Below are 27,500 nucleotides of genomic sequence, written 5' to 3' on the forward strand. Positions count from 1 at the left end.
TGTTGAGCATCTATGCCTGCAATGTAGTGACTTGCTAAGTAAATAAATACACTTCACACTCCATGTCTCTGATTGGACATCACACAGGTGTGTCTGATTGGACATCACACAGGTGTGTCTGATTGGACATCACACAGGTGTGTCTGATTGGACATCACACAGGTGTGTCTGATTGTCGGCTTGCCCATAAAAAGTAAATATGACAGCCGCGTTCACGTAGCCTATACCGCTTAATAGAACAACGGACAATGCGGTATCTAGCTTTCTGATATCTATCGGTGAAAAGATGTAAAAGATGTAGACCTACTTGAAAATATTAGATAGATGGTCTATCTATCTATCTAAAAGTAAAAAAAAATGCAGACTCTGAGCTGAACTGTAAACAAACAGAGAGACAAAAATGGTCATTATTTTTGCTGTATTAGGCTACAGTGTGTACTTTTGTCACATTTTTGGTTGGTGGTGTGCCATGTACTGTGGCTCAAAAAAGGTTGAAAAACACTGTCCTGCACACATTGACTCGGCCCATAATTCATGTGAACAAAAATCACATGACTGAGTTAAACATGTAACTAATGCACGACAGATGTAACAGAGATATGTTTTAGGTTCCACTCACAAAAGCTCTTATCACCAAAGAATAACTTGAGAAACACCCTAAAATTCTGAAAATAGCCTGAGGGGGGTTGTAAAGTGTGTGTGTGTGTGTGTCCTCACCTCATCATAGATGGTCTCGATCTCATTGAGCAGGCTTTTGGAGCGCAGGGCCTTCATGTCGTTCTGCTTGAAGTTGACCCCCTGGTGGTCCAGCGATTTGAGGTAGGCCTTCTCGTACTGCTCGCGCCAGATCTTGTTAAAGCCCTGCTGGGCCTCGCGCCACTCATCCTCCTTCGCTTTCAGTCTACACACACACACACACACACACACACACACAACACACACACACACACACACACACAAATACATTTACCACACACACATATTTAGCACACACACACTTAGCGCACACACACACACATTTAGCACCCACACACTTATTTAGCGCACACACACACACATTTAGCACAAACACACACACACTTATTTAGTGCACACACACACACACAGCACATACATACATACACACATTTTGCATATGCGCACACACATTTACGACAGACATTAATTACAGAAATATTAAGAAATAGTGGTTGTTCTAGATCAACTCTATGACCGTCACTGCCCATGGGTTTGATCAGGTTGGAGACTGTAAGCTCAGGTCCAGAGTAATGTCATGACCAGTGTTCCACCCAATACCACTTGAGGTTTACATGACCTCAACACACACCTGTATTAATGATCCAGCGCTCCATGGAAATCATTTAGATATTTGTTTGTGCGTGTGTGTGTGTGTGTGTGTGGGTTAGAGAGAAGAGGAGAAATCATCTAGATATTTGTTTGTGTGTGTGTGTGTGTGTGTGTCCTCTGACCTCTTCAGCACCACAGGCACAGCGGTGGCTGGACTCCTCTTCAACCCCTCGATGATCTCGGGCGCCTTGTCGCCGTAGATACGGTAGACGGCGCGGCGCTGGATGACCTCGGAGGTACCGCCCAGGCAGTCGTCCAGCCGGAAGCGCTCCTGGTCCTCGGGCGACATGCGCGCCAGCTTCTTCTGCACACTCTCCAGGACGCGGATGGTGGCCAGGTTAGTCTCCAGCACCACGTCCAGCTGGGAGGACGAGAGGAGAGGGAGAAGGAGAAGGAGAAGGAGAAGGAGAGGAGAGAGGAAGAGGAGAGAGGGGAGATATTAACATCGCTCAATTCATATTTAAACACAGATTCGTCTGATGTACTTTTTATGTCAATATGACCGCCACTATGTATGGCTCCCCATTCACTTGAACAGGAAAACAGCCAAACTGCCAAAAGTGCGTTACCAAGATGGCCCCCCGAGTGGGGAGACTTTAATAAGGACTTTGGCTGACCTCAAACCGCTCGTCCTCACAGCGATGAAGCTGCTCCTCGTAGGGGGTCTTCTTGGAGCTGACAAACGTGGAGTCCTCCGACCAGGAGGGGAAGGACACCCAGGTGTCATTCAGCACCTGCGGTAAACCAATCAGGCACAGAAACACCTTTACACCACGGCCATTTGTCTGGTACTGGAAGTGACGTTACACTTGGTGAAAACAGACTGTCAAAAGTTTAACCATGTGTCCTCTGTCACCCGACCGTGTTGTTTTGCACTATTAAATATACAGGTACATCTCAGAAAAGTAGAATACCGTGGAAAAGTTGCTGCTGGTAGGTCTTGGGCAGGGCCGTGTGTGTGTGTGTGTCGCACCTCTTTGCAGATGGCGGTGCGTCCGCTGCACTTGGGCTGCTGGTAGGTCTTGGGCAGGGCCCTGTAGCTGGACCCCAGGCGCTTGCAGGACGCGTAGTCCACCTCTCGGCCCCCGCCCTCCATGTAGCGGTCAGCGAGACCCGACGTGGCGTGGGACAGCTCCTTCTCACCCAGGAAGGACTTGAACTGGGTGTAGAGCTCTGGGAACTTCCTGCCGAGGGGGAGCAGGGAAGCAGTTAAACTGGGCCAATGAGGAGAATTCTTAATCTTAATTCTGCAACTTAATACATAAACAGACAAATATGTGTGTGTTTATATGCGTGTGTGCGCGTGTGTGTGTGTGTGTAGCCATGTAGACCGTGAAGTGTGGGAGTAATGCAGAATAAGCCCTATTTAATGTGCACATGTGGGTGTGCAGATCTGGCGCCAGCATACATCAAACAAACAAACACTGGGGGATTATATGAAATCAGACACATAAAAATATTCTTTGTAGATGTCAGTGTTTGTTTGGATACGGTTCCAACATGGTAACCTCCAGGTCAGACACAGGCCCTTCATGAAGCAACCTACCCCAAGAAGGGGCTGACCAGCTGGAGAAGCTCGGCGGCAGAGACCACCTCCTGGTTGAAGAGTGCGATGCAGCGCAGGAAGTTCTCATAGACCTCCTGACTCTTAAAGAGACGCCGCACCTGAGGGGCATACACACACCAGAGTAAGTCACACACGCGCACACACACACACACAAACCCTGACATTTAAGAGTCGACACACCTGAGGGGGGATACACACACCACAACAAGTCAGTCAGTCACTTTCTCACACACACACACACACAATAATGCACAGGATACACACACCACAACAAGTCAGTCAGTCACTTTCACACACACACACACACACACAGCCAGCCTCTCAGCATTCCACACCAGCTTACACCACTCAACCCACCTTATCAAAGAACGAGAACTCTCGCAGAACCCCATGCTTCCCGACTGAAGCAAACGATTGGTCTTTTGCACAGGAATATTTCATCTTTTTCTGTAGAGAACAAAAAGAAAGAAAAGCATCCCTTCATGCCTCTGGCTTGTCATATACGGCCTCCAGTTTGGACTGTCTGTGTGGGTATGTAGCTAGCTAGCTGGGCACTAGCGGTCTGCAGCATGATCTGTCTGTATGTGTAGCTAGCTAGCTGGGCACTAGCGGTCTGTAGCCTGTAGCCTGGACTTCATGGTCTGTAGCCCGTCTTTGTGGGTGTGTAGCTAGCTAACTAGCTGAGTGCTAGCAGCCTGTAGCCTGATCTGTCTGCTAGTTAGCCGGAGCGCTACACGCCAGTAGCCTGGTCTGTCTGAGTGGGTGCGTAGCTAGTTAGCCGGACGCTAGACGCCAGTAGCCTGGTCTGTCTGATTGGGTGCGTAGCTAGTTAGCCGGACGCTAGCAGTCTGTACATGGGTGCTAGCGGCCTGTACCCTGGCTTGTCGGTGTAGCTCGGCGTTAGCAGCTACCTTCAGCAGGGGTGTCATGTGCGGGAGCAGCATGGGCCTGGGTCTCTTCTTGCTCTGCTTGCTCAGGTCCTCTTCCTCCGCCTTTTTAAGGTGGTCTTTTCCCGTAAGGGAGCTGCTGGTAAACTGCAACGTACCAATGCAACATTATCACCACACATGCCCTAGAGATGAATCCCCCAATGCAACATTATCACCACACATGCCCTAGAGATGAATCCCCCAATGCAACATTATCACCACACATGCCCTAGAGATGAATCCCCCAATGCATCATTATCACCACACATGCCCTAGAGATGAATCCCCCAATGCAACATTATCACCACACATGCCCTAGAGATGAATCCCCCAATGCAACATTATCACCACACATGCCCTAGAGATGAATCCCCCAATGCAACAATATCACCACACATGCCCTAGAGATGAATCCCCCAATGCAACATGATCACCACACATGCCCTAGAGATGAATCCCCCAATGCAACATGATCACCACACATGCCCTAGAGATGAATCCCCCAATGCAACATTATCACCACACATGCCTAAATGGTATTTTGTAATGCAATGTTTATAAAAAAAAGGAACAAGTGGACACTTGTGAGATACAGATTCACAGTTACCCCCAATCTAGCCAATCCCACACCACCTCACCAAACCACATCTAGCCAGTCCCTTGCCACCTCACCAAAACACAGATGGTCAACTGATTTTTTTTTTTTAACAAATGTGGAAATGTTCTAACCAGGGATCTCTTGGCGTCTGGCAAGAACTGTCCGAACTCTGCCAGGAGGTCCTCCTGTCCTTTGAAGAGGCTGGCCACCTTGGAGAAGACCTCGTCCTCGGTCATCCCAGCGCTGCCGCGGGCCCTGCTCTCCTTGATCTCCAGCTGCTCCTTCTAAAACACACAACATGGGCAATTAACCAACACACAACATGGGCAATTAACCAACACACTCATGGATAGTCAATGGACCAACATGGGGAATTAACCAACACATTCATGGATAGTCACTGGACCAACATGGGGAATTAACCAACACACTCATAGAGTCACTCACTGGACCAACATGGGAAATTAACCAACACACTCATGGATAGTCACTCAGTGGACCAACATGGGAAACTAACCAACACATTCATGGATAGTCAATCACTGGACCAACATGGGAAATTAACCAACACACTCATGGTTGTCACTGGACCAACATGGGAAATTAACCAACATATTCATGGATAGGCACTCAGTGGACCAACATGGGAAATTAACACAATCATGGATAGTCACACGACCCCAGAGGGCTCAATTCCGTTAGCTATACTACCCAACTGTTCTACCTGCAACATGTAAAAGTACAACGTGTTTTCATACTGTAGACTACATGCGTCACAGCTCACCTCAATATGACAAAACATTTACATCTTACTTTAACATCTCACTAACACTTTAACCAACACACACAAAAAGAGGTCATGGAAGTACGCAGTAAAAAAGCACAGGAGACTAGAAAAGTCGCAGTTTGGCATGGCAGGGTTTTACCATCTCTGGTTTCACAGTACTTTGGATGCATAGCCTACACGGCAAAGTAAACTGGACTGGCTATGGCCCGAACCTGGTAAGTGTGCAGTATCTCCAGAAAGGACCTGTAGGTCTCGGGGTGGTCCAGGAAGCGGTTCTTGATCTTGTTGACGTAGCTGATGGCACTGTCAAACTCCACGGGGCTGGGCTCGGAGGCGGGGGAGGAGCCAGCCGAGGGCTGGGCGTGGCTCTCTCGGCTGGGGAGGGGCAGGGAGAGTCTGGAGGAGGACTCTGGCCCCGCCCCTGAGGCAGAGGAGGAGGATATGCTCTCGGGCGACGCCATGGACTCGCTCGGCGCGGGGCCGCCTTCCGTCGCCGTGGACGCAGATGAACGGACAGGCGCCGTTGTGCCCACCACAGCCTTACTCTGCCCCGCTGCATTCTGGGAAGGAACGGATGTCAAATGAGAAACACAAGAGATGCAGATGTGAAATGAGCATGCATTTGATGCATTCAAATGCACTCATGCAGAAATGAGATGCACAGCTTTCCAAGACTCTGTTCATTGGTGAGCAATCACTGTACATTTATATTCTTTGACAAATAACTGACTCAAATATAATTTACTTTATTAATCTAAAGGTTCTATAGGAGCCGTTCTGGGACAGCAGGGAAGACTGAAATGGGGAACTTCTTGAAATGTACTTTATTAATTAAAAACAGCATCTGCATCAGTTGGCATAATCACACAATCAACTCTAGCTTGTGAGAAAAATGGTGGTTACTATGACTTCACACTTTATTGTCAGTGACAGGAGCTGCCTGTTGCTAAAAGTGCTGTGAAGTGAGTTTGTTTGGGAACCTACTTGTGCAGAAAAAGGGGACTGCAGGAACACCAGGCCATTCTTGGGAATCTCTATTCGGTAGCCAGGGGGCAAGAAGGCATTAAATCCCAACACCAGATCGGGGTGTCCGTGGAAAAGCTGAGACACTCGGTTTATTACTCCCGGGGTATCAATGCTGTAGAGGCAAGGGCAGAGGGGCAATATCAGTGTCAGAGCTGTCACAGGAAACATGCTCACACATGCGATGTCAATTAACCAATGCTGCTTTCCTAGTGTAGGACATCAGGTTAATATAACTACAGAATGTTCTGAATGAACACAGGCCAATCTCATGAAATTTCAATTAAACATTCGGTGTGTCTACATGTCAATCTAGCACATAATTAGGGTAAGTCAGTTCACTGAGTTGAGTTCTGATGTAACTAGCAGCCTGATACCTTAGGTTATCAATCAATGCCATTTTACTTTAGCTGTGGTTTAAATCATGCATTTCACATTCAATGCACACAAGAAATATGCAAAACCTCAAGCTCCAGTTTATATAATGGCTTACTTAACTGAGAACACATATGATTATTTCTGCCAGTGCAACTTTACATAAACAATGCATACGTATGGTATGGCCCAGCTTATTTTATAACAGTTGTAACTGTAAGCAATGCTATTACAAAATAATGATATTTTTCGATTACTGCTTAAGGAGGCTCATCACAGAGGCTCTACTTCATCGCAGACTTCCATTGTGCTGCTGATCGGGCAGCATCTTTATTCCAGACAGGGTGTTCGGAATCACTCGAGAGGGGCCAGAGTAATCACTTTCATGCAGTGTGATGCATATCATGACTAACCTTTGAGACTTGAATTCTTTCATGATATCCAGGAATTTGTTATAAATCCCCGGGTCATTTCCGAACCGTATTTTGACTTGATCAAGATATGACAAGGCATCTTCGACCTACGGAGTGTAACAACGTGTCAAAAGAAATTACAGACAGGAGAACAGAACACTGGATATGAATGCATTTCTACCCATGATTGGACACCCGTGCGAGACTTCCATCTTGACGTTATTATCAGAGAGCTTTAAATATACCTCTGAAAGAACTACCCTGGTATGCCGTCTCTTACTATATGGCGAGCTGGATAGCTTGCAGAGGGAATGTTCCTACGTTCCCTATATGAAAGCATAACGTGTCTGGATATCTGCAACATAATTTTTCCTGCAAGCTAACGAAACGCTACCTTGCTTGCACTTGCCCTGCTTGTAACGCAGTACTATGTGTGATTTTAATCGACCTCACTGTCAACAACATTCTCTAACCAAAGCAAAGAGTTGCCAGCTGGCTCCACAAATACAGTACACAAATGGAGGAACTGCAAACCAGTCATATAGCTAACCAGCTATTGATAGACAGTGGTTACAAATAAGTTAATATGGCTCATTACGACATTAGTTTACAAATAGCTGAGGTGGCGGGTCAAAATAAACAATTTGCACGACAGTACAATGGCAATTAACGACGTTGCTTGACGCAACAACGAGCTATGTCTTAGTTAAACTGACAAGTAGCTAACAAAGCTAGCTAACAAAGACAAAACTAGTAACAGAATCGCATACTCAAAGCAAAGGGGAAAACTCTTGATTTCCTCAACTGCTAGCCATCGACAGTTAACGTTAGCTGTAGCCCGGGGAATTTGTTTGAAAAGTCAGGTTTCTCAACAAACTTCAAACTAGTGTATTCTAGCAAATTGGCGACGTTAACTTTACATGATAAAACAAAGCAGCAGGGAAGAACTTAAGAGGGAACAAGGAACATCCGAAAGCAAATGACGATAGCCAACTCAGCTAGCTAGCTATCAACAAATAATCCTTATCGTGGCTTTCGGTACGTTATGTTCTGTTTTTACTAGTTCCGACCACTACTCGTTTGGTACATTTTGGGAATTCTGTTAGCTAATCCTAACGGTAGTGTTTCCTATGGAGACAGGGCTGACGTTACTGGAAAAAGGACTGTGTTGATTTAGCTAGGTCTCCGGACAACTCATTCACTCTTTTTCCGTGTGCGCTTAGGAAGATAGCCACAGCCATGCTAGCAAAAGCTATACTACTTTTATCTCTTCATTGTCTTACCTTCAGTTTTTGAAAGTGCTGTTGTTGTACTTGCTTTTGTACAACATAGGCTTTGTCCTGAATTTGGTTTATTTGCTTCGCGTTGCTGTGTGCCTGAATTTTAGCCATTGTGTTCAGTAGGTTGCTACTGATATAGTATTCGATTGCTTTCCAGGCTCTTTTGACGCTTTATTTATCTATAAAGCAGTCGACAAATCAGTTCTTCGTCGGGTGGCAAGCTAGCTACGTATCGCTAAAGCTAGCTTCCATCATTTACTCACTGAATGGCTAGCTAGCTCGCTAGCCAGCAAAAGAAAAAAGATCTCCACCAAGTAATATAGCAAGCAAATTTCGTTATGCCACTAAGGCACTAACAGATGTAAAAGTATATGATTTTGCAGTCTTAACACAAATGGTTATAGACAACAGCAGTACGAGGTGTTATTTTAAATAACTATTCCTTATCTCTTTAAATTCGGCGGCAGCTGTGCAGTCTTGACGCCCGGAAGTGAAGGTACCCAAGTGCGCAATCTCAGTCAAAATAAGGCGGGGCTAAACTTCACCGCTCCACAAGACACACCCACAGTTGCTGAGGCCAGCCAGAGCCCGTCTTAGACATTCTCTGGGCCAGCATACAGAATACAGTAGAGTAGGCTACTCCCACCTCCGTGTAGATTCACAAGTTTCACGCATCATAAATTCCCCCTCATTTAGCAGACCAAAGCACAAACGTGCATACTATTATTTGTGTTTATGGTTCTTAGAAGACGTTTTTCTCCAAAGAGACTTACAATAACATCAATGAACATTACATTAACATTAAAATTAGGCTAACAGTTTTGGATAAAAGTCATGACCTAAATACAAAATATAGCACTAATTAACCAGGGCAGTTTTGATTATATTTAATTGAGGCATAGTTAGATTAATCTTAATAGACTAAAGAGAATTAACTGAATAACCAGAACAATAACCATAAACTAACACAAATCATATAGACGACAGTCTCATGATGTTATCATTCCACCAAAAAGAACTCACAGAGAAAGAGTCTTTAGTGTGACCAGAGATGGTTAATATATAATAGTAGGCTATCTCTGCTGTGACTGCAGTGTGTGCGAGGGGATATGGAGCTGGAACATGGAATGAAGACAGCAAGTGCAGATCCAGTAAGTGTCATAGACCAGAATGACACATTTTAATATACAGGTGCATCTCAAAAAAATAGAACATCATGGAAAAATCGTCCATTACCCTTACCAGACTGAGGCAAACCAGGCTTCCAGGTCGGTTTCCAGGCTCAGGAAACCATTTCCGGTGTTTTGACTTTACTGTAATTAGCTGATTTGAGTTCTTTTCAAGTTGACATTTCTGTAGTATAAATTCTTCATTCTAATAATTTGAGATTCTTGAGTTTTGATTTCCAGGAGCTACAAACCATAATCAAGATTAATCAACATTAAAACAACCAAAGGCCTGAAATATTTCACTTTATGTGTATGAATCTAGATTATATGACAGTTTCGCTTCTTGAAATAAATTACTTTGAAAAAGATAACTTTTCCATGATATTCTAATGTTTTGAGATGCCCCTGTAATTCTGGCTGCAATTGGAAGCCAGTGAAGGATAAAGGAGTGTCATGCGTCTTCTTCGGCTGATTAAAGAACAGACATGTCACTGCATTCTGAATCATCTGCATGTTCTCACTACACATGCAGGCCAGCTTTATTTACTGGAAACTCCATATTAGAGTAGAGCTCTGTATGACCCCAAAAAAAAAAAAAAAAAAAAAATTTTTTTTCATAATAATCACACATTGGACCATTTGTGATACTAAAATAAAGAATCTGACACCAAATAAAGATTTTACAAATAAGCGTGGTTTATAAAACCCAGTTGTGACAGGACCACCAAAGTGTACACAGAAATACAAATGAGACCATCGGGAAACCCATTGGAATACAACGTATTACACTGAACATTTACAAACTACTCCTTAAAAGGGCATCGGTAAGACATTTTCTCTCTTTAAATACCTTCAAAACACATAACCACAGACATCTGATTCTATTTTATTTTCATTTTGTCCACTTAAATTATCTAAAGTACAACTACAGTATCAACTACAAACATTGTCACAGTCTTTTATTTTAGGAAGAAAGGATACAACATCAAGAAGTTAGAAAATATGCAAAGGTCACACACTTGAACATCATCTGTTTAGCAAGCAGTAGAAGTCAACGATCACGTTATCATGTCTCCCCATGAAGAAAGATGTGATGACAGCAGGGCTTGCATTTGGTTTCTGTACTGTCAAAATTACAAAACGACCCTGATGTTTACATATTAAGGGACACTTCCACAGGTTTCATATCAAGCAGAGTTGATTAACCCAGCCCCATATTTCACAGCTTTCTGTACTGTATTAATGTCACGCCAGGCCTGAGCCGTATGTGGCCCAGAGCTGGGCCGGACCCTCCAGAGCCCACTACAAGCCCCTCTCTCAGACCCAGTCCAACTGAATAACACACAGACCCCACACACACTACTCCTGGATGCAAACCCTGGGATGAGGGGGTTGGAAAATCATTAGAAAGATACACCGAGATAAGATCAACCACAGTCCATATTTACTAAGGTTATTCCCTCTTATTTTTTTTTAAATACACATTTTCAAAAGTTTTACATATAAGAAAGAGTGCAGGATCAAAACAACCCACCCCCTCCCATCATCTTAATACTGTTTGTTAAAACAAATATATGTGCATGTACATAAATAATCAAAATTACAAATAAGATGCATACTTTATATACACGATGGAAAAATAAATTAAAATATTTACAATGACAAAAATAAAAGCAGCATACAAGCAAGACACTTAGCAAAGCAATAATGAATGCCATTCTGACTGAATGGGATGGGGTTGTGCTCACCGTTATGGGACAATTCATAAAGAAGGAGTTTGTGCACAGAGAGAACATACTCTGTGTGTGTGTGTGTGTGGGTGTGTGTGTGTGTGTATTGTGTGCGTGTGTGACTGTATGTGCGTTTGGGTATGTCTTAGTCACTCACAGAGGCAACCAAAGGTAAAGAGCACTCCATTGACAGAGAAGGCTTGACGATGCAAAAGCTATATGCGAGAAGGGTAAATAAAGGCCGACTGGCAGCGGATGTTCTTTGGTGGCAGAGGTGGAGATGAGCTGTCCAGTGGAGCTAGTGGGGTTACTTATCGGACTTCAACAGGAATGAAGATGTCCACCCATCTAGCTCTCATTGTGGAGATTACTGTACAGACAATTACTGAAATCTTTCCATTTGTATAGTATTGGTCAGAAGTTACTGACAACTCCTTTAACACCACTCAACAAATGGATTGGCTAGGTTCAGATTACAATCATACACAATCTTCATCTTCAGAACTACTCTTTTTGAGGGCATGAACCATTAAGTGCATTACTTGTTTTTTTTTATACATCCCCAATTAAAAACAAAAACAGATATTACTGTACAAACAACAGTGGTAAATAAACAAACAATCTCCTTTCTCTGATGCCCCTGGATTCATTACAAATGATGAGTGAGGAAGCCACAACATAAAAGCATGTTTCACAAACGGTCCACAGACTCCATGACATGACATCACCATGACTCCATGACATGACGGCCTTCACTCTATTTGGCACAGGGTGGCGGATACGTGCATCACAAACAGGGAGAGAGGAGGACGGACAATGCAGCACTGAGAACATGTATTCATCCTCTGAGAGCCAGGAGGTCTAAGAAACTAGAGCCAGCTTGCTCTCAAAGTTACAACCGGTACAGATTGTGCTCGCAAACGACTACAAAAACGACGCCATGCATGAGAAACAATGTCAATTGCACCTATTTCTGTCAGAGATGTGTTTATTAGCAGGGCAGTGTATTTCTGTCAGAGATGTGTTTATTAGCAGGCCAGTTATATGAGGGAAAGCCATGAGAAGGAGAAGAGGGTGGGAGAAGCACAGATCAGTGCTCTGGGGCAACACAACATCAATGGGAGTCACATGGTCACACAGAGCTGTTTGAGGCTGAGGTTCAGCTTGGACATTGTCACACAGAGCTGTTTGAGGCTGAGGTTCATGTTCAGCTTGGACTCACAGTCAGAAGAAGGCTGTGATAGGTGTGCAGTTGTAAGCCAGGAGAGACATGAGAGCCTACCCCTGCTTTCCAGAGAGCCACTGACACTGAGCCAGAACCGGCCCAGAACTAAGCCAGAACTAAGCCAGAACTGAACCAGAATTCAGCCAGAGCCTGCCACTCTCTGGGGCACCAAAGACTAGGACTGCAGAAAGAACGACTAACCTCTGTAACCTGGTAACCGCTGTAACCTGGTAACCTGGTAACTCCCATCGCTACACCGCGGGCACACGGCTGTGCAATGCTGTCCACTCGACTCGAGTACCAAAGCAAATACTGTTTCAAATGAGCTCAACTTATTATGAACACTATCAGAGTTGCAAACTCAATATGCTCAGATGTCCTGGGGGGTCCATGAATAAAAACCAGAATAGGAAAACAACCGCGCCACAGTGGTGTCAGAATTGCATCAAAGTTCCATATCAATATCCCATCAGGAAGGCCCATGGCTACAGTAAACGCAATCTAATTGGTCCCCACAATTCAATTCCATTCTCAATTCAATTTTATTGGCGTAGCACCATTACCAATGAGCTTTACCTCACATGCCCTCTTGAGCCATTATGAGCTTGCCTACTGGAAAGTGCTTTCCAGGGTAGCCAATGGCTGTGGCGTTCTAAGAGCTAAGCACGGCGATGATGGGGAACTGTAAACACCACGTCCTGTTCTTTCCTCAGCACCAGCGGAAGAGTACCCAGGGGAAGAGCTTTGACTGTGCAGAAAAACATCAGAGATTTAGATAGATGCAGCATTGGCCCCGTTGTAAATGTTGTCATTCAAAGTACACTTTCAGCACAGTCAATCTATATAAGTGAGTCATTTATTGGCACCAGTCACTGCAGAAATCCTTTTGAGAATTTTGACTGACATAATCAATATGATAAACTCTCCATTGCTTTTGGAGTAGCCTTTAACAGTGCGGGCTGTAACCGGACACTGCCATTAAGCCCAGTACATATCAATATATCTGAACAATCTTCACCGTTTCACATGCTTCGTAAGAGCACACAGCTTCAAAAGGGCCTAATGTAAAGGGCCTAATGTTGTGCTTCGTAAGAGCACACAGCTTCAAAAGGGCCTAATGTTGTGCTTCGTAAGAGCACACGGTACTGAAGTCTTACTAATCCTGTAGGTTTACACTCTCACTCAATGCACCGACGTCCCGGACTCGGCCATCCTCATAAACAATAAATAAAAATATAATATGATTCTAAACATGATATTGATGCATGACAATGAGAACAAACAAAATATATACAAGAACCTCACCACGCCTGCAGTGTGACCATGCAGTTTGAGACTTCACGGGTCTTTATATCATTCCTACATGCACACGTCTGACTAGAGCACCAAGGAACACCAGCAGCTACATGCACATGTCTTACCAGTGCACCAAGGAACACCAGCAGCTATATGAAAAACAAAAAAATAATCTGCTGAGGTACAATCAGCCTACATGCACAGGCACCTGCACACAATCTGAGTTGAGTTGAATTAGATCTACCCTGCTACCTGTTCCTACATCTCAAGCCTACTGACACTCAGTCGTCCTCTGCAAGTCCTAATTAAGGTTTGTAAACAGTCATTTAGTTATTTCTGTATTTTGATTTATGCATCTTCAATAAAAATGTCATGACAAATAAATATACAAACACAAAAGTATTACTAACATAGAGAGATAAAACATGATTGAAAAAGTCTGATTAAAAAATACTTGGAGAAAAATCCCAAGAAGTGCCTGTGTGTGTATGTGTGCATAATGTCTGAGAATATGTGTGCATGTGTCATAATAACGTGTGTGTGCAGGCGTATTATTTGACAGTAAATCTGTCCCGATATGTCCAAATGTCATTGAGTTGTGCTTCACATGGTCTACCGTCTCCTCTGTCCCTAGGATTGCATGTCTGGATGTATTTGTAGATGAATGTAAGTGTTTGTGTGTGTGTGTGTGTGTGAGTAAGAGAGAGAGAGAAAGAGAGAAAGAGAGAGAAAAAAGTGTCTCTGTATTAACATCTGATTGTTTATTTGTCTGTGTGTGTGCGTGTGCGTGTGTGTGTGTGTGTGTGTGTGTGTGTGTGTGTGTGTATGTGTGTAGATATATATGTATATAGGTGTGTGTGTGTGTGTGTGTGTGTGTGTGTGTGTATATATGTATATAGGTGTGTGTGTGTGTGTTTATGAGTCCAGGAGGAGGTCGTGTGTGATGAGGCAGCTCTGTGATGGACCGGTCAGGGGTGCAGGAGAGAGAGGATGAGTATTTCCAACAGCGGCGGCGGCTACAGCAGCGACCATCGCTCAGCTGAAGGCCTCGTCGTCCGTGTCCTCGATGAGAACCTTGGTGTCCTTCTTGGACCTGGGGGAAAAGCGGGAAGATGGAGGAAGGGGAAGAGGAAGAGGAAGATGATTGAGTTCTCAGACAGCCCGAAGCAGGATTGCTGCGGCGATTCTCAGTGTGAGTGAGAAAACCCAATCTGTCTGACCGCCACTGTGCCCATCAGAGACTTATGCTGCCTGACTGATAAACACCATGTGGGAGTGCAGGAGAGAGAGAGAGAGAGAGAGAGAGGAGAGGGAGAGAGAGAAGGGGGTGACAATGAGAAAGAGAAAGAGAGAGATAGAGAGAGAATGGAAAGAGGAAATGACAGAGAGGGGAGAGAGTGACACAGATGGAGAGAGGAACAGAGAAGTCAAGAGAGAATGACAGAGAGGAAGAGAGATAGAAAGAGAGAGTGGAGGAGAGAGAGAGACAAATACAGAGATAGAGAGGGACAAAGAGACAGACAAAGAGGGGTAGATACTATAGAAGAAACTCTTACTGGGAGGAGAGAGGGATAGAGACAGAGATAGAGAGAGAGATGGGTAGAGAGAGAGAGAGAGAGAGAGAGACAGAGAGAGAGACAGAGATAGAGATAGAGAGATGGGTAGAGAGAGAGAGAGGTAGAGACAGAGAGAGAGAGGTAGAGACAGAGATAGAGAGGTAGAGACAGACAGAGGGATAGAGACAAATACAGAGATAGACAGAGTGGAGGAGACAGACAAAGAGGGGTAGATACTATAGAAGAAACTCTTACTCGGAGGAGAGAGGGATAGACAGAGATAGAGAGAGAGAGATGGGTAGAGAGAGAGATAGAGAGAGAGAGAGGTAGAGACAGAGAGAGGGATAGAGACAGAGATAGAGATAGAGAGATGGGTAGAGACAGAGACAGCAAGAGGGACAGACAGACAGAGGTGGACAGAGGAGACCCTTACTGAGAGGAGAGCAGGGGCCGGCGCAGGGACAGGCTGTAGCTGCGCTTCCAAGTCTTCTTGCCCTGCCGGTTCTTTACTCCGTCCTCCTGGTCCATCATCTGCTCCAGCAGCGTCTGGTCGTCGGCGTTGAGCGGCGCCACCGAGATGTCCCGCACCGCACGGAACTCACCACAGTTGTTCAGGTGCTCGTTCTCCAGACGGAAGAAGTTCCACACGAAGCGCCTGGCACAGCGCCCAGAGAACCACACCGTTAGATACGTCACTCAACAACATGAGTTCAGCCAGTAACATCACTGGGCTGCTTCCCCTGCTAAGGGCCAGGGAGAAAAGATGGCCTCCTCACAGGCTGGTCTCTCTGTGAGGGTCACTCTGGGTTTGTATCTGTGGGTCTGAGTCTGTGTCTTTAGTATAAGTATATATACTCTTTTGATCCCATGAGGGAAATTTGGTCTCTGCATTTATCCCAATTCACAATCCGTGAATTAGTGAAACACACAGTGAGGTGAAGCACAGACTAATCCCAGCGCAGTGAGCTGCCTGCAACAACAGCGGCATTCGGGGAGCAGTGAGGGGTTAGCTGCCTCGCTCAAAGGCACTACAGCCGTTCCTACTGGTCGGGGTTCGAACCAGCCACCCTCCGGTTACAAGGCCGAAGCACTAACCAGTAGGCCATGGCTGCCCACCAGACCCCCACTTTATGGGGTCTGTGGGTCTGAGTCTGTGTTTGTGAATATGGTTCTGTATTTGTGGGTCTAGGTCAGGTCTCTGAATGTGGTTCTGTGTGTATGGGTGTGGTTGGGATCTGTGAGTGTGGATTTGTGTGGGTGTGGGTCTATGTGAGGTCTAGGAGTGTATGCGTGTGTGTGTGTGAGTGTGAGTCTGTGGTTCTAAGTGAGGTTAGTGAGTGTGGATCTGTGTATATGTGTCTAGGTGAGGTCTATGAGTCTGTGTGTGTGTGTGTGTGTGTGTGTGTGTGTGGGGGGGTCTAAGTGAGGTCTGTGAGTGTGTGTTTGTGTGAGTCTGTGGTTCTAAGTGAGGTCTGTGAGTGTGGATCTGTGTGTATGGTTGTGGTTTGGGTCTAGGAGTATGGATCTGTGTGTGTGGGTCTATGTGAGGTCTATGAGGGTATGGTTTGGGTCTGTGAGTGTTTATCTTGTGTGTGTGGGTCTAGGTGAGGTCTATGAGTGTATGTGTGTGTGTGTGTGTGTTAGGGCTGTCACTTTACGTTCGAAAATCGATTGCACAATCGATTGGACCAAACAACACAAGTTTCGAAAACTAAAATAGGGAATCGATTTTAACCAAACATGTACACTATTAATTTTAAACGAATTAAACAAAATTCACAAACAAGAATATAAGAATATAAAAGAATTCGAAGTGCAGTAAGCATTGGCGTAAAGCTAAAAAAAAAAAATTCCACCAATTTTACGCTTTTGAAACAGCTGTTTTAATCAGCTGCTGTGCTGCTTGTGTTTTGCCAAAAATGGAGGACAACGCCAACGACAAAAATGGAGACTTGTGATAGGCCCTAATAACTTGAGTTCGATGTGGAAGTACTTCGGAGTTTTGGTATATCAAACTATGGAGAAGAACAAAGCGGTAGGCTATGCAAACTGTGCAATCGAGTTCTACACAGGCGAAATTTGATTGATATTTCTAATCGTAAACACAGATACGTTGAAGCCAGCAGTAATGTTTGTCACTGATGTAATGGCAGTATACTCGGCTTATTGTTTTTCCAGAATGTAGCACTCCTGTTTGTCGTTTTGCACGAAACTTCACGCCAATAAATCATCAGAAATATTGCTGGCTTGCGTCTACAAGCGCCCTCTTTACGTTCGTCCTAATGCCTGTTACTTTTTTGTGGATTGGCCTATATTTGGCGTTGAAAATGGAAACTTCTTTAGACATGAAAAATCGATTTTACAATCGATTCAAATGAACACTTATGTCTCAAAAATCGAACAGGATTTTTTTTTTTCACAAAAGTGACAGCCCTAGTGTGTGTGGGTCTGTGAGTGTTTTTCTTGTGTGTGTGTGTGTGTGTGTGTTTCTCACCTGAAGACCTCCAGAGGGGCCAGCAGGGTGGCCAGGATGTCGGAGATGGAGTGGTGGGGCGTCATGGTGGACAGAGACAGCTGCAGAGTCCAGGCGAAGCGCAGGATCACGTCCTCTATGATGGCACAGTAGTAGTAGGCCTATAGGAACACAGGGCACATCAAAACAGGCGCTGAGCCTTTAACCTGCTGTGAATCAGGCGCTGAGCCTTTAACCTGCTGTGAATCTCAAAACAAGGTCAACAATATTTAAATAAAAAATAACTAGCACAAAACACCTCTTTAGATTAACCTGTCTATTGAAGGCCTGTCATAATTCCAGGTAATTAGCAATGAATCATCACTGAGGTTGTCGTCAAGCTTTTCAAGTGTATGATCTTCTAGCCGGTCCCTCTCCCAGTCTCACTGTGTGCACATCTGAGCCGTGTCTCGTAAAGCAGCGCGTCTCTCACCTTGTGTGGGTAGACGATCTGAGCCGTGTCTCGTAAAGCAGCGCGTCTCTCACCTTGTGTGGGTAGACGATCTGAGCCGTGTCTCGTAAAGCAGCGCGTCTCTCACCTTGTGTGGGTAGACGATCTGAGCCGTGTCTCGTAAAGCAGCGCGTCTCTCACCTTGTGTGGGTAGACGATCTGAGCCGTGTCTCGTAAAGCAGCGCGTCTCTCACCTTGTGTGGGTAGACGATCTCCTCCCGGAGGAAGGTGTTCTCGCCAGCGTGGCGGTCGAACAGGCCCCAGTCCATCTTCAGGTCCCAGATCAGCGTGTAGAGGGAGCTGACCGTGGAAAAGACGATGAGCAGGTAGAAGAAGACGTCGGCGTCATCATGGGTCTGCTCTGGAAGGATTAAAACACACAAAGACGTCAAAAGATGGACAAGAGGGAATAACATGTGTACAATTCCCAATACAAAGGAGGCTTTCCATTAAACATCCTAATCTGGTCATTTTGAGGAAATGCTAATTACTGTATGTAGAATGCTAAAGTGGAGGCAGATGCACTATCAAGGAAAACAGGGAAGAAGACAAAGCTGAAAATAGACTGCAGTTGAAAAAACACTGCTGTCATTCCTCTTTCTTCCAGCAGAGGGGGCCCTGTTATCAAAGGATTTCCTTGAGATATCTAAGAGCACTTCATACACCAATGAACACACACAATGGCCTGGCTCATTACATCTCATCATATAGACTAATATCCATAAGCCCTCTGATTATGTCACACCATTATCCCATTAGGCTCTGACAAGGCATATCTTGTCACACACACACACACACACACACACACACACACACACACACACACACACACACACACATCGCATATAGTGACTCCAGACATCATGCAGAATTCTCAAACCTTTTCACCACTGGTCAGACCGACCCAAACCTCTTTTTAGTTTGTAAATGTGAAAACTTTACCAAATGTCTGTAAATGGATCAAGTGGAGAAAACATTATTTTTTTAAATATATATTTATTAAATAAATCTGTTTCTCTAGATTTCAAATGACTAGAATGTCTACAAATGTCTGTTTCAGCAAAAGAGCTGTTTCAGAGTCATCATTTCATATATTTCTTTCCAAACACATTTCTTTCCTATAGATTCAGCATAGTTCTTGATAACTTGTACCCACAATGCTGCTAGTCAAATGCAGTATGTGTCAGTCACCGCCAAACAAATACATGGCCATGAGTTACTGTTCCCTTCTCTAGGGCCCTGCACGACTCCATAGGCTGCCCAGTCTCCTCTCCTGTCCTGCCCCATGCTGCCCCATGCTGCCCAGTCTCCTGTCCTGCCCCATGCTGCCCCATGCTGCCCAGTCTCCTCTCCTCTCCTGCCCCATGCTGCCCAGTCTCCTGTCCTGCCCCATGCTGCCCCATGCTGCCCAGTCTCCTCTCCTCTCCTGCCCCATGCTGCCCCATGCTGCCCAGTCTCCTCTCCTGCCCCATGCTGCCCAGTCTCCTGTCCTGCCCCATGCTGCCCCATCCTGCCCCATGCTGCCCAGTCTCCTCTCCTCTCCTGCCCCATGCTGCCCAGTCTCCTCTCCTGCCCCATGCTGCCCCATGCTGCCCCATCTCCTCTCCTGCCCCATGCTGCCCCATGCTGCCCCAGTCCTCCATTGAACATGGCAGCCAGCGACAGCGGAATCAGGAATCCGATATCCGGTCGATACCCTCCGACTAACCACACAGAGCTTCCACCATGGCAAGGTCATGACAGGCATCACCAGAGAATGTCTTCACACAGTGACAGCACCCTTAACATACACACACTCAGGGGCTAGCGCACTCAGAAGCTAACACACACTCAGGGGCTAGCGCACTCAGAAGCTAACACACACTCAGGGGCTAGCGCCTAGCGCACTCAGAAGCTAACACACACTCAGGGGCTAGTGCATTCAGACGCTAACACAAAGGCCCTCACGCTAGGCTAACACCAAAACACAGTGTCTGCTTCAGCTTAGAACTGAACTTTATACAGATTTCTGCAGTCTACTCAAATTGGTGCTTGTTTATTTATTTATTATTTTTATTGTTTATTCTAGGCATAAAAAGTGTTGTTGAGCTGCCCTCAATCAATTCATGCTCATACTAAAACATGGAACCTGATCAAGATTATTTTTAACTACAAAAGCCAAGACACAAATCCTTTTGTTGCTCATTTAACACCAGTGACACAAGTTGTTCTTGTTTTGCTGTTTGAGTTGCTGCAGCTTCTGTCAGCCCATCTGGCATAAGCGAGTTCCCTACAGCATTGTTTTTCAACCACTGTTGCCGGGGCACACTAGTGTGCCGTGAGAGATCATCAGGTGTGCCGCAGAAAATTACCCAAATGTCACTCACTGGTCCAGAAAAGCAACTGTTGCATCAAAGAATTTATAACCACATGCCCTCATTGATTGTATGATTGCACTATTTGTGGTATGCAGGCATTGTACAACGGGGGCCCCATATCCAGTATTCACAGAATCATCAGTAGCGCTACTAGGCGCTTGTTTTATTGAGCAGGTCTTGCGTAGAAGCCATAATAAGGCCATATCTGTGTATTATTTGAAGGCTATGGTATGTTTATTTTTTCTTCACACAGGATGTTAGTGTGCCGTAGGACATTTTAAGTGTCAAAAGTGTGCCGTGGCACAAAAAAGGTTGAAAAACACCGCCGCCGAAAAATAAGCCACTTTGGGGTTCTGCTAACGGCACAGATTCCGTCCCACCTCCAGCAGCACTGAGCGCTGAGCTGCTTTCAGATGATGTGGACGATGATGTGGAGCACTGAGCGAGAAGAATGGAGGGAACCGTGGTACACATGTACACACACACACACACACACACACACACACACACACACACACACACACACACACACACACACACATACACACACACATACATACACACACACATACATACACACACACACACTAGATACAAAGAGAAGAGAAGTCATTTTTCACTGAGAATCCAATTGACTGTCAGGTTGTGGCATCAGACTCTGTGTGTGTATGTGTGTGTGCATGTGTGTGTGTGTGTGTGTGTGTGTGTGTGTGTGTGTGTGTGTGTGTGAGCAGTCTGAGATGTCCTCACAACACCTTTCCTCTCTCCTCTGCTCTCTGCTCAGGTATAGCATATATGTTATTAATATCACATTAATCACACATTAACCTCTGCCCTCCATAACTACCACCTCCATATCTGCCACCTACTGCTGTTCTGAACTACTATACAAGCAGCCCACAGAACAGCTTCATCTGATATCCTTTTGCTATGCTACAACATACAGCCCACAGAACAGCTACATCTGATATCCTTTTGATATGCTACAACATACAGCCCACAGAACAGCTACATCTGATATCCTTTTGCTACAATGCTACAACAGACGGTAGTCTGAGTGAGACTTTACACATGGAAAACAATGTATGTCATTGAAGACATGAACACCCATTTCATGCACTTCAAAAGCATTTATACTCATTTTATATTCTGGTATGCAAATAGAGTATGTAAATACAAATGACTGTATGTATAAGTAAGTATAAGTAAGTATATATACTCTTTTGATCCTGTGAGGGAAATTTGGTCTCTGCATTTATCCCAATCCGTGAATTAGTGAAACACACTCAGCACACAGTGAACACACAGTGAGGTGAAGGGCACTGCAGCCGTGGATGTGGGCATAGGAGAGCAGTGAGGGTATAGGGGCCTTGCTCAAAGGCACTTCAGCCGTGGATGTGGGCATACGAGAGCAGTGAGGGGTTAGGTGCTCAAGGGCACTGCAGCTGTGGATGTGGGCATATACGAGAGCAGTGAGGGGTTAGGTGCTCAAGGGCACTTCAGCCGTGGGTGTGGTCATAGGAGAGCAGCGCCCAACCACTTGCCCTGCCCACATGTTTCCTACTGGTTGGGGATCGAAGCCCTAACCAGCAGGGTTGTGCACAATTCGAATTGCAATTCTGCTTCCTGTTTGCTACCTCAATTGAAATGCAAATGAAATTTAAGAATTGAATTGGAATTTAAGAGCCAGTTTCAATTCAATTCTGGAATTTTGCACAAGCCTGCTAACCAGGAGGCCACGGCTGCCCCCTCACTGTATGCAACACCTGAATGCAGCTAAACTGTCCCCTATTCTAAAAGACAGACATTTGGACAGTCACTCTCCCATAAACCATTTCAGGGGACACCAACTCTGTTTCCTCCCTCAATTCCTCCACCCTCTGAGGCCCAGGAGCATCAGCAGCAGGGTGTAGGGGTGTATGGTGCAGGGTGTAGGGTGTAGGGTGTAGGGTGCAGGGTGTATGGTGTATGGTGTATGGTGTAGGGTGTATGGTGTAGGGTATAGGGTGTATGGTGCAGGGTGTAGGGCGTATGGTGTAGGGTGTATGGTGTAGGGTGTAGCGCATAAGGTGCAGAGTGTAGGGTGTAGGGTGTAGGGTGTATGGTGTAGGGTGTATGATGTAAGGTGTAGGGTGCAGGGTGTATGGTGTATGGTGCAGGGTGTATGGTGTAGGGTGTAGCATGTATGGTGTAGGGTGTATGGTGTATGGTGTAGGGTGTATGGTATAGGGTGTAGGGTGTATGGTGTAGGGTGTAGCATGTATGGTGTATGGTGTATGGTGTAGCATGTATGGTGTAGGGTGTATGGTGTATGGTGTAGGGTGTATGGTGGTGTAGGGTGTAGGGTGTAGGTTGTAGCATGTATGGTGTAGGGTGTAGGGTGTATGGTGTAGGGTGTAGGGTGTAGGGTGTATGGTGTATGGTGTAGGGTGTAGGGTGTATGGGGTGTAGGGTGTATGGTGTAGGGTGTATGGTGTAGGGTGCAGGGTGTATGGTGCAGGGTGTATGGTGTAGGGTGTAGGGTGTATGGTGTAGGGTGTATGGTGTAGGGTGTAGGGTGTATGGTATAGGGTGTAGGGTGTATGGTGTATGGTGTAGGGTGTATAGTGTAGGGTGTATGGTGTAGGGTGTATGGTATAGGGTGTAGGGTGTAGGGTGTAGGGTGCATGGTGTAGGGTGTATGGTGTAGGGTGTAGGGTGTATGGTATAGGGTGTAGGGTGTATGGTGTAGGGTGTATGTATGGTGTAGGGTGTATGGTGTAGAGTGTATGGTATAGGGTGTAGGGTGTATGGTGTAGGGTGCAGGGTGTATGGTGTAGGGTGTAGGGTGTAGGGTGTATGGTGTATGGGGTGTATGGTGTAGGGTGTATGGTATAGGGTGTAGGGTGTATGGTGTAGGGTGTAGGGTGTATGGTGTAGGGTGTATGGTGTATGGGGTGTATGGTGTAGGGTGTATGGTATAGGGTGTATGGTGTAGGGTGTATGGTGTATGGTGCAGGTAGCATGTAGGGTGTATGGTGCAGGGTGTAGGGTGTATGGTGTAGGGGGTGTGGCTCGAGCATTTAATCTCTGAGTGAATCGTACAGCTCATTTCCCCTTTATAAAAGGTGTGTGTGCCTGTGCCTCTATAAAGGGTGTGTGTGTGTGTGTGTGTGTGTGTGTGTGTGTGCCTCTATAAAGTCCTGCGTGGGAGCAGTTATAAAATCATCTCCAGCCAGACCAGAGCCCCTCATCGCTATTCCAGCCCTGGCCAGCCCAGCACGGGGCGGCAGGCGTGTTTTAGCCGCAGGCCAGCAATTACCCATCACTCCGGCAGGATAGCCATTTTCCTCTCTTTCCTCTCTTCCTCTCCTCCCACCCCCCCTGCCTCTCTCTCTCTCTCTCTCTCTCTCTCTCTTACCCCTTTCCTCTCCTCCCACCCCCCCTGCCTCTCTCTCTCTCTCTCTCTCTTACCCCTTTCCTCTCCTCTCAACCTCCCTGCCTTATTCTCTCTCTCTCTCTCTCTCTTCCTCTCTCTCTCTCTCTCTTTATTTTTACTTTTCATCTCACCGGTCTCTCCCACAATGTCTTTATCTTCTTTCATCTCCTTCATTAGTATTTCATCCCCACTGCTTTAGCCAGGCTTCTCACGCAGAGATTCAACATCACTGGAAAAATCTACACTTCAGCCTGTTCTTGCTTTCCGTCCAGAATTTTTTTTTACATTCTACTCAGACATTTTTACATGTTATATCATTCCTTCTCCAGACCTGCTATAACTCAGTAGGAGATACATTGATGTCTTGTGTGTGTGTGTGTGTGTGTGTGTGTGTGTGTGTGTGTGTGTGTGTGTGTGTGAACGTTTTTGATATCTGCTGTGTAAAGCTGATCAGATTTAATGGAGCTCTCGTGTCAGAGCCTCAGGGGATCTCTCAGAGGGGTTGACATTTCAGACCAGCATCCAGCGTAATGGAGTTTTGGTCTACGTCTAGTGCACTGCCAAACCTAAAATGCAACAAACCTGCCAAACACCGCCAACAGCCCAGATGGGACTATTAAAAGCTTGCTAACATGCTAATTGGCATCCATTGGTGTTCAGCTGTGGAGGCTTTTGCCTACATATTCATTGTGCTGTGATGCGAACCACAAAAGCCCAGTAGTGCGGAGCCTAGATGGCTTGTGGAAATGACAAATGCATTGATATGTCCTTCACTGGCATGGCATGCAACCAAAACCATTTCAACATGAATCAAGAAATATCTGTATTAAAGTAAAGAATTTAATATGCAACTGTTGTAGGGCTACAATGCATCAAAACAACAAATGAGTTTGAATGAATAGCAAATAATAACAGGTCTCCCTCTAAAGCCATCCACTACCCTACGTAGTAGCCTACCCTGTGTTGAGTGACCCTATCATTATGGGACGTAGCCTACCCCATCCCATAGGTATCCATTTTAATAAATACCCCCTCCCATAGGTATCCATTCTAATAAATACCCCATCCCACAGAGGTATCCATTCTAATAAATACCCCATCCCACAGAAGCACTCACTCATTTCATTCTGGGCTGATCAGCAGAGAATGACATGACAGACTTGCATACGGTGGGCGTCATGCTTGCTTTGTAGAACAGCTCAAAGTCGATATCTATTCTCTCCATTTATTTAATAATTACTCAATTTAACTACCATGTTAAATGTTTACAGGATGCATAAGTGAACGATTAGAACATTTTGAAAGACAAACTCATGTTAGCTGAGCCATAGAAAAACAGACAAAACACTATGATCATGTTAAGACGTCTATATTGAAAACGGAGACAGAATTACCATACCGGAACATGGGGCACGTGTGGCAAGAACAAACTGGCAGATAGAGTTCTAGAGTTCTGTATGAACGTCTTTGCTCATTTCCAAAAGCCACTAAAAGCTCGACTACTCAGGTTAACATGAAGGGAATCGAATCACTAAAGCACCTTATTGATCTGGATAAAAATGATTTCATGAATAATTGAAAGAAGTGGAGGAACATTTAGACAGAAAGGGCCCATTTGAAGATTAAGAGCTGACATTTCTGAAAATAAATAAATAAGTGTGCTTGTCCAGGTATATAAATAATAAAGGCCGACAGGCAGCTTGGCAGGCTCCTTTGAAATGTTGGCTGCCGGCCGTGGTCACTGGGAGTGCAGATATGGCGGGCAGCAAGGCGGGGAGCCGAGCCAGGCGGCGGTGGTGGCAGTTCAAAGGGACGTTTCCTCCTCCACCGGCTCACTATCCGCCAGATCAGCAGAGCTAACGGTGAAGGCAGACACATGTGTCTGGACCTCTAATGGAGGAGAGGAGAGGTCACTCACTCTCCTTCTCACTCTCTCTCTCCCTCTTTCTCTCCCTCTCTCTCCTTCTCCTTCTCTCTCTCTCTCTCCTTCTCCCTCTCTTTCTCTCCCTCTCTCTCCTTCTCCTTCTCTCTCTCTCTCTCCTTCTCCCTCTCTTTCTCTCCCTCTCTCTCCTTCCCTTCTCTACAGTTTATTCCCGTTCTCCTCTCCTGGTATATATACATGTATATATAACCCCATATATATATATATATAACCCCAGTGTGTGTGTGTGTGTGTCTGTCTACCTCAGATAGTTAAGCATACCTTTGTGAGTGTGTGTGTGTGTGTGTGTGTGTGTGTGTGTGTGTGTGTGTGTGTGTGTACCTTTGTGGGTCTTGTAGAGTGTGTGCGTGTGCGCATGTGTGTCTGTCCACCTGAGGTCATTAAGCGTGCCTTACCTTTGTGGGTCTTGTAGAGTGTGTGTATGTGTGAGTGTGTGTGTGTGTGTGTGTGTGTGTGTGTGTGTGTGTGTGTGTGTGTGTCTGTATGTGTGTGTGTGTGTGCGTTACCTTTGTGGGTCTTGTAGAGAGCTGCAAACGTGACGACGAAGAAGGTGGTGGAGTATTTGCCGGCGTTGACCAGGTGAGGGAAGGCTCGCTTGGTGTCACGGTAACGGCGCAGGCACTGCACGAAGCGACACCAGGCGGGCAAACACTGGATGACGGCGCGCAGGCCGTACGAGTACTTATGACACACGCGGTCACCTAGGAGACCAGAGGGCACACACACAAGAGAGAGAGAGAAAGAGAGTAAATAACGAGGAAGATGTGAACAATGCTTTTTTCCCCATTGCTGATGGCTCCGTCCTGAAACATCCATTTTGCTCCCGTTGTGCACCCCACCTAATCAGAATGTGGCCGTTGTGCACCCCACCTAATCAGAATGTGGCCGTTGTGCACCCCACCTAATCAGAATGTGGAAGTTGTGCACCCCACCTAATCAGAATGTGGACGTTGTGCACCCCACCTAATCAGAATGTGGACGTTGTGCACCCCACCTAATCAGAATGTGGACGTTGTGCACCCCACCTAATCAGAATGTGGACGTTGTGCACCCCACCTAATCAGAATGTGGACTCCATTCCGCATCATTAGCTCCTCAAACCAGAAGCACCACTGGGGCCCAAATCAGTGGTGAGCACGGAACACTAAAGCACCTCCACCTGAGTTTATTACACACCTAGTACGTTCAGACTGAGTTTAGTTACACATTTAGTAAGTTCAGACTGTCTGGCTTGAATTCAATTTGAGTGGCCCCCACTCATAACTAACAGGTCAATATTCTTTGCAATTACAAAACTGCTGGTATCTCTAGTGTGTGTGTGCATGTGTGTGTGTGCGTGCGTACGTGCAAGTGTGTGTGTGTGTGTGTGTGTGTGTGTGTGTGAGTCATCTGATGCATTTTCCTCTCACGCTAACTCTGAGTTCCCTCTGATGAGAGTGAGGGTCACTAAACTAAAACGCTTCCATTCAATTAGCTCCATGCAGACACACACACACACACACACACGCACACACACGCACACACG

General features: G+C 45.7%; 2 protein-coding genes across 3 annotated transcripts in view; both read right to left on the bottom strand.

The window, feature by feature from the left end:
* Positions 1-8,921, bottom strand: part of sin3b (SIN3 transcription regulator family member B) — a 25,021-nt gene extending 16,100 nt beyond the window's left edge. The window contains 12 exon segments of the mRNA XM_048251613.1: positions 718-901; positions 1,470-1,708; positions 1,965-2,081; positions 2,321-2,531; positions 2,894-3,012; positions 3,272-3,361; positions 3,826-3,948; positions 4,573-4,725; positions 5,441-5,788; positions 6,213-6,366; positions 7,040-7,146; positions 8,323-8,921. Coding sequence (XP_048107570.1) covers positions 718-901; positions 1,470-1,708; positions 1,965-2,081; positions 2,321-2,531; positions 2,894-3,012; positions 3,272-3,361; positions 3,826-3,948; positions 4,573-4,725; positions 5,441-5,788; positions 6,213-6,366; positions 7,040-7,146; positions 8,323-8,430 — 1,953 coding nt within the window. The 5' untranslated portion in view covers positions 8,431-8,921.
* Positions 8,922-10,160: 1,239 nt separating this feature from the next.
* Positions 10,161-27,500, bottom strand: part of xpr1a (xenotropic and polytropic retrovirus receptor 1a) — a 110,193-nt gene continuing 92,853 nt past the window's right edge. For both annotated transcript variants that reach the window (XM_048252527.1, XM_048252526.1), the window contains 5 exons: positions 26,482-26,676; positions 18,453-18,619; positions 17,790-17,929; positions 15,729-15,950; positions 10,161-14,832 (listed from right to left, as the gene is read on the bottom strand). In XM_048252527.1, coding sequence (XP_048108484.1) covers positions 14,775-14,832; positions 15,729-15,950; positions 17,790-17,929; positions 18,453-18,619; positions 26,482-26,676 — 782 coding nt within the window. In that variant the 3' untranslated portion in view covers positions 10,161-14,774. The remainder of the gene's footprint in view (positions 14,833-15,728; positions 15,951-17,789; positions 17,930-18,452; positions 18,620-26,481; positions 26,677-27,500) is intronic.

Source organism: Alosa alosa, chromosome 9 (genome assembly GCF_017589495.1).
Source record: "Alosa alosa isolate M-15738 ecotype Scorff River chromosome 9, AALO_Geno_1.1, whole genome shotgun sequence".
In the NCBI taxonomy this organism is placed as follows: domain Eukaryota; kingdom Metazoa; phylum Chordata; class Actinopteri; order Clupeiformes; family Clupeidae; genus Alosa; species Alosa alosa.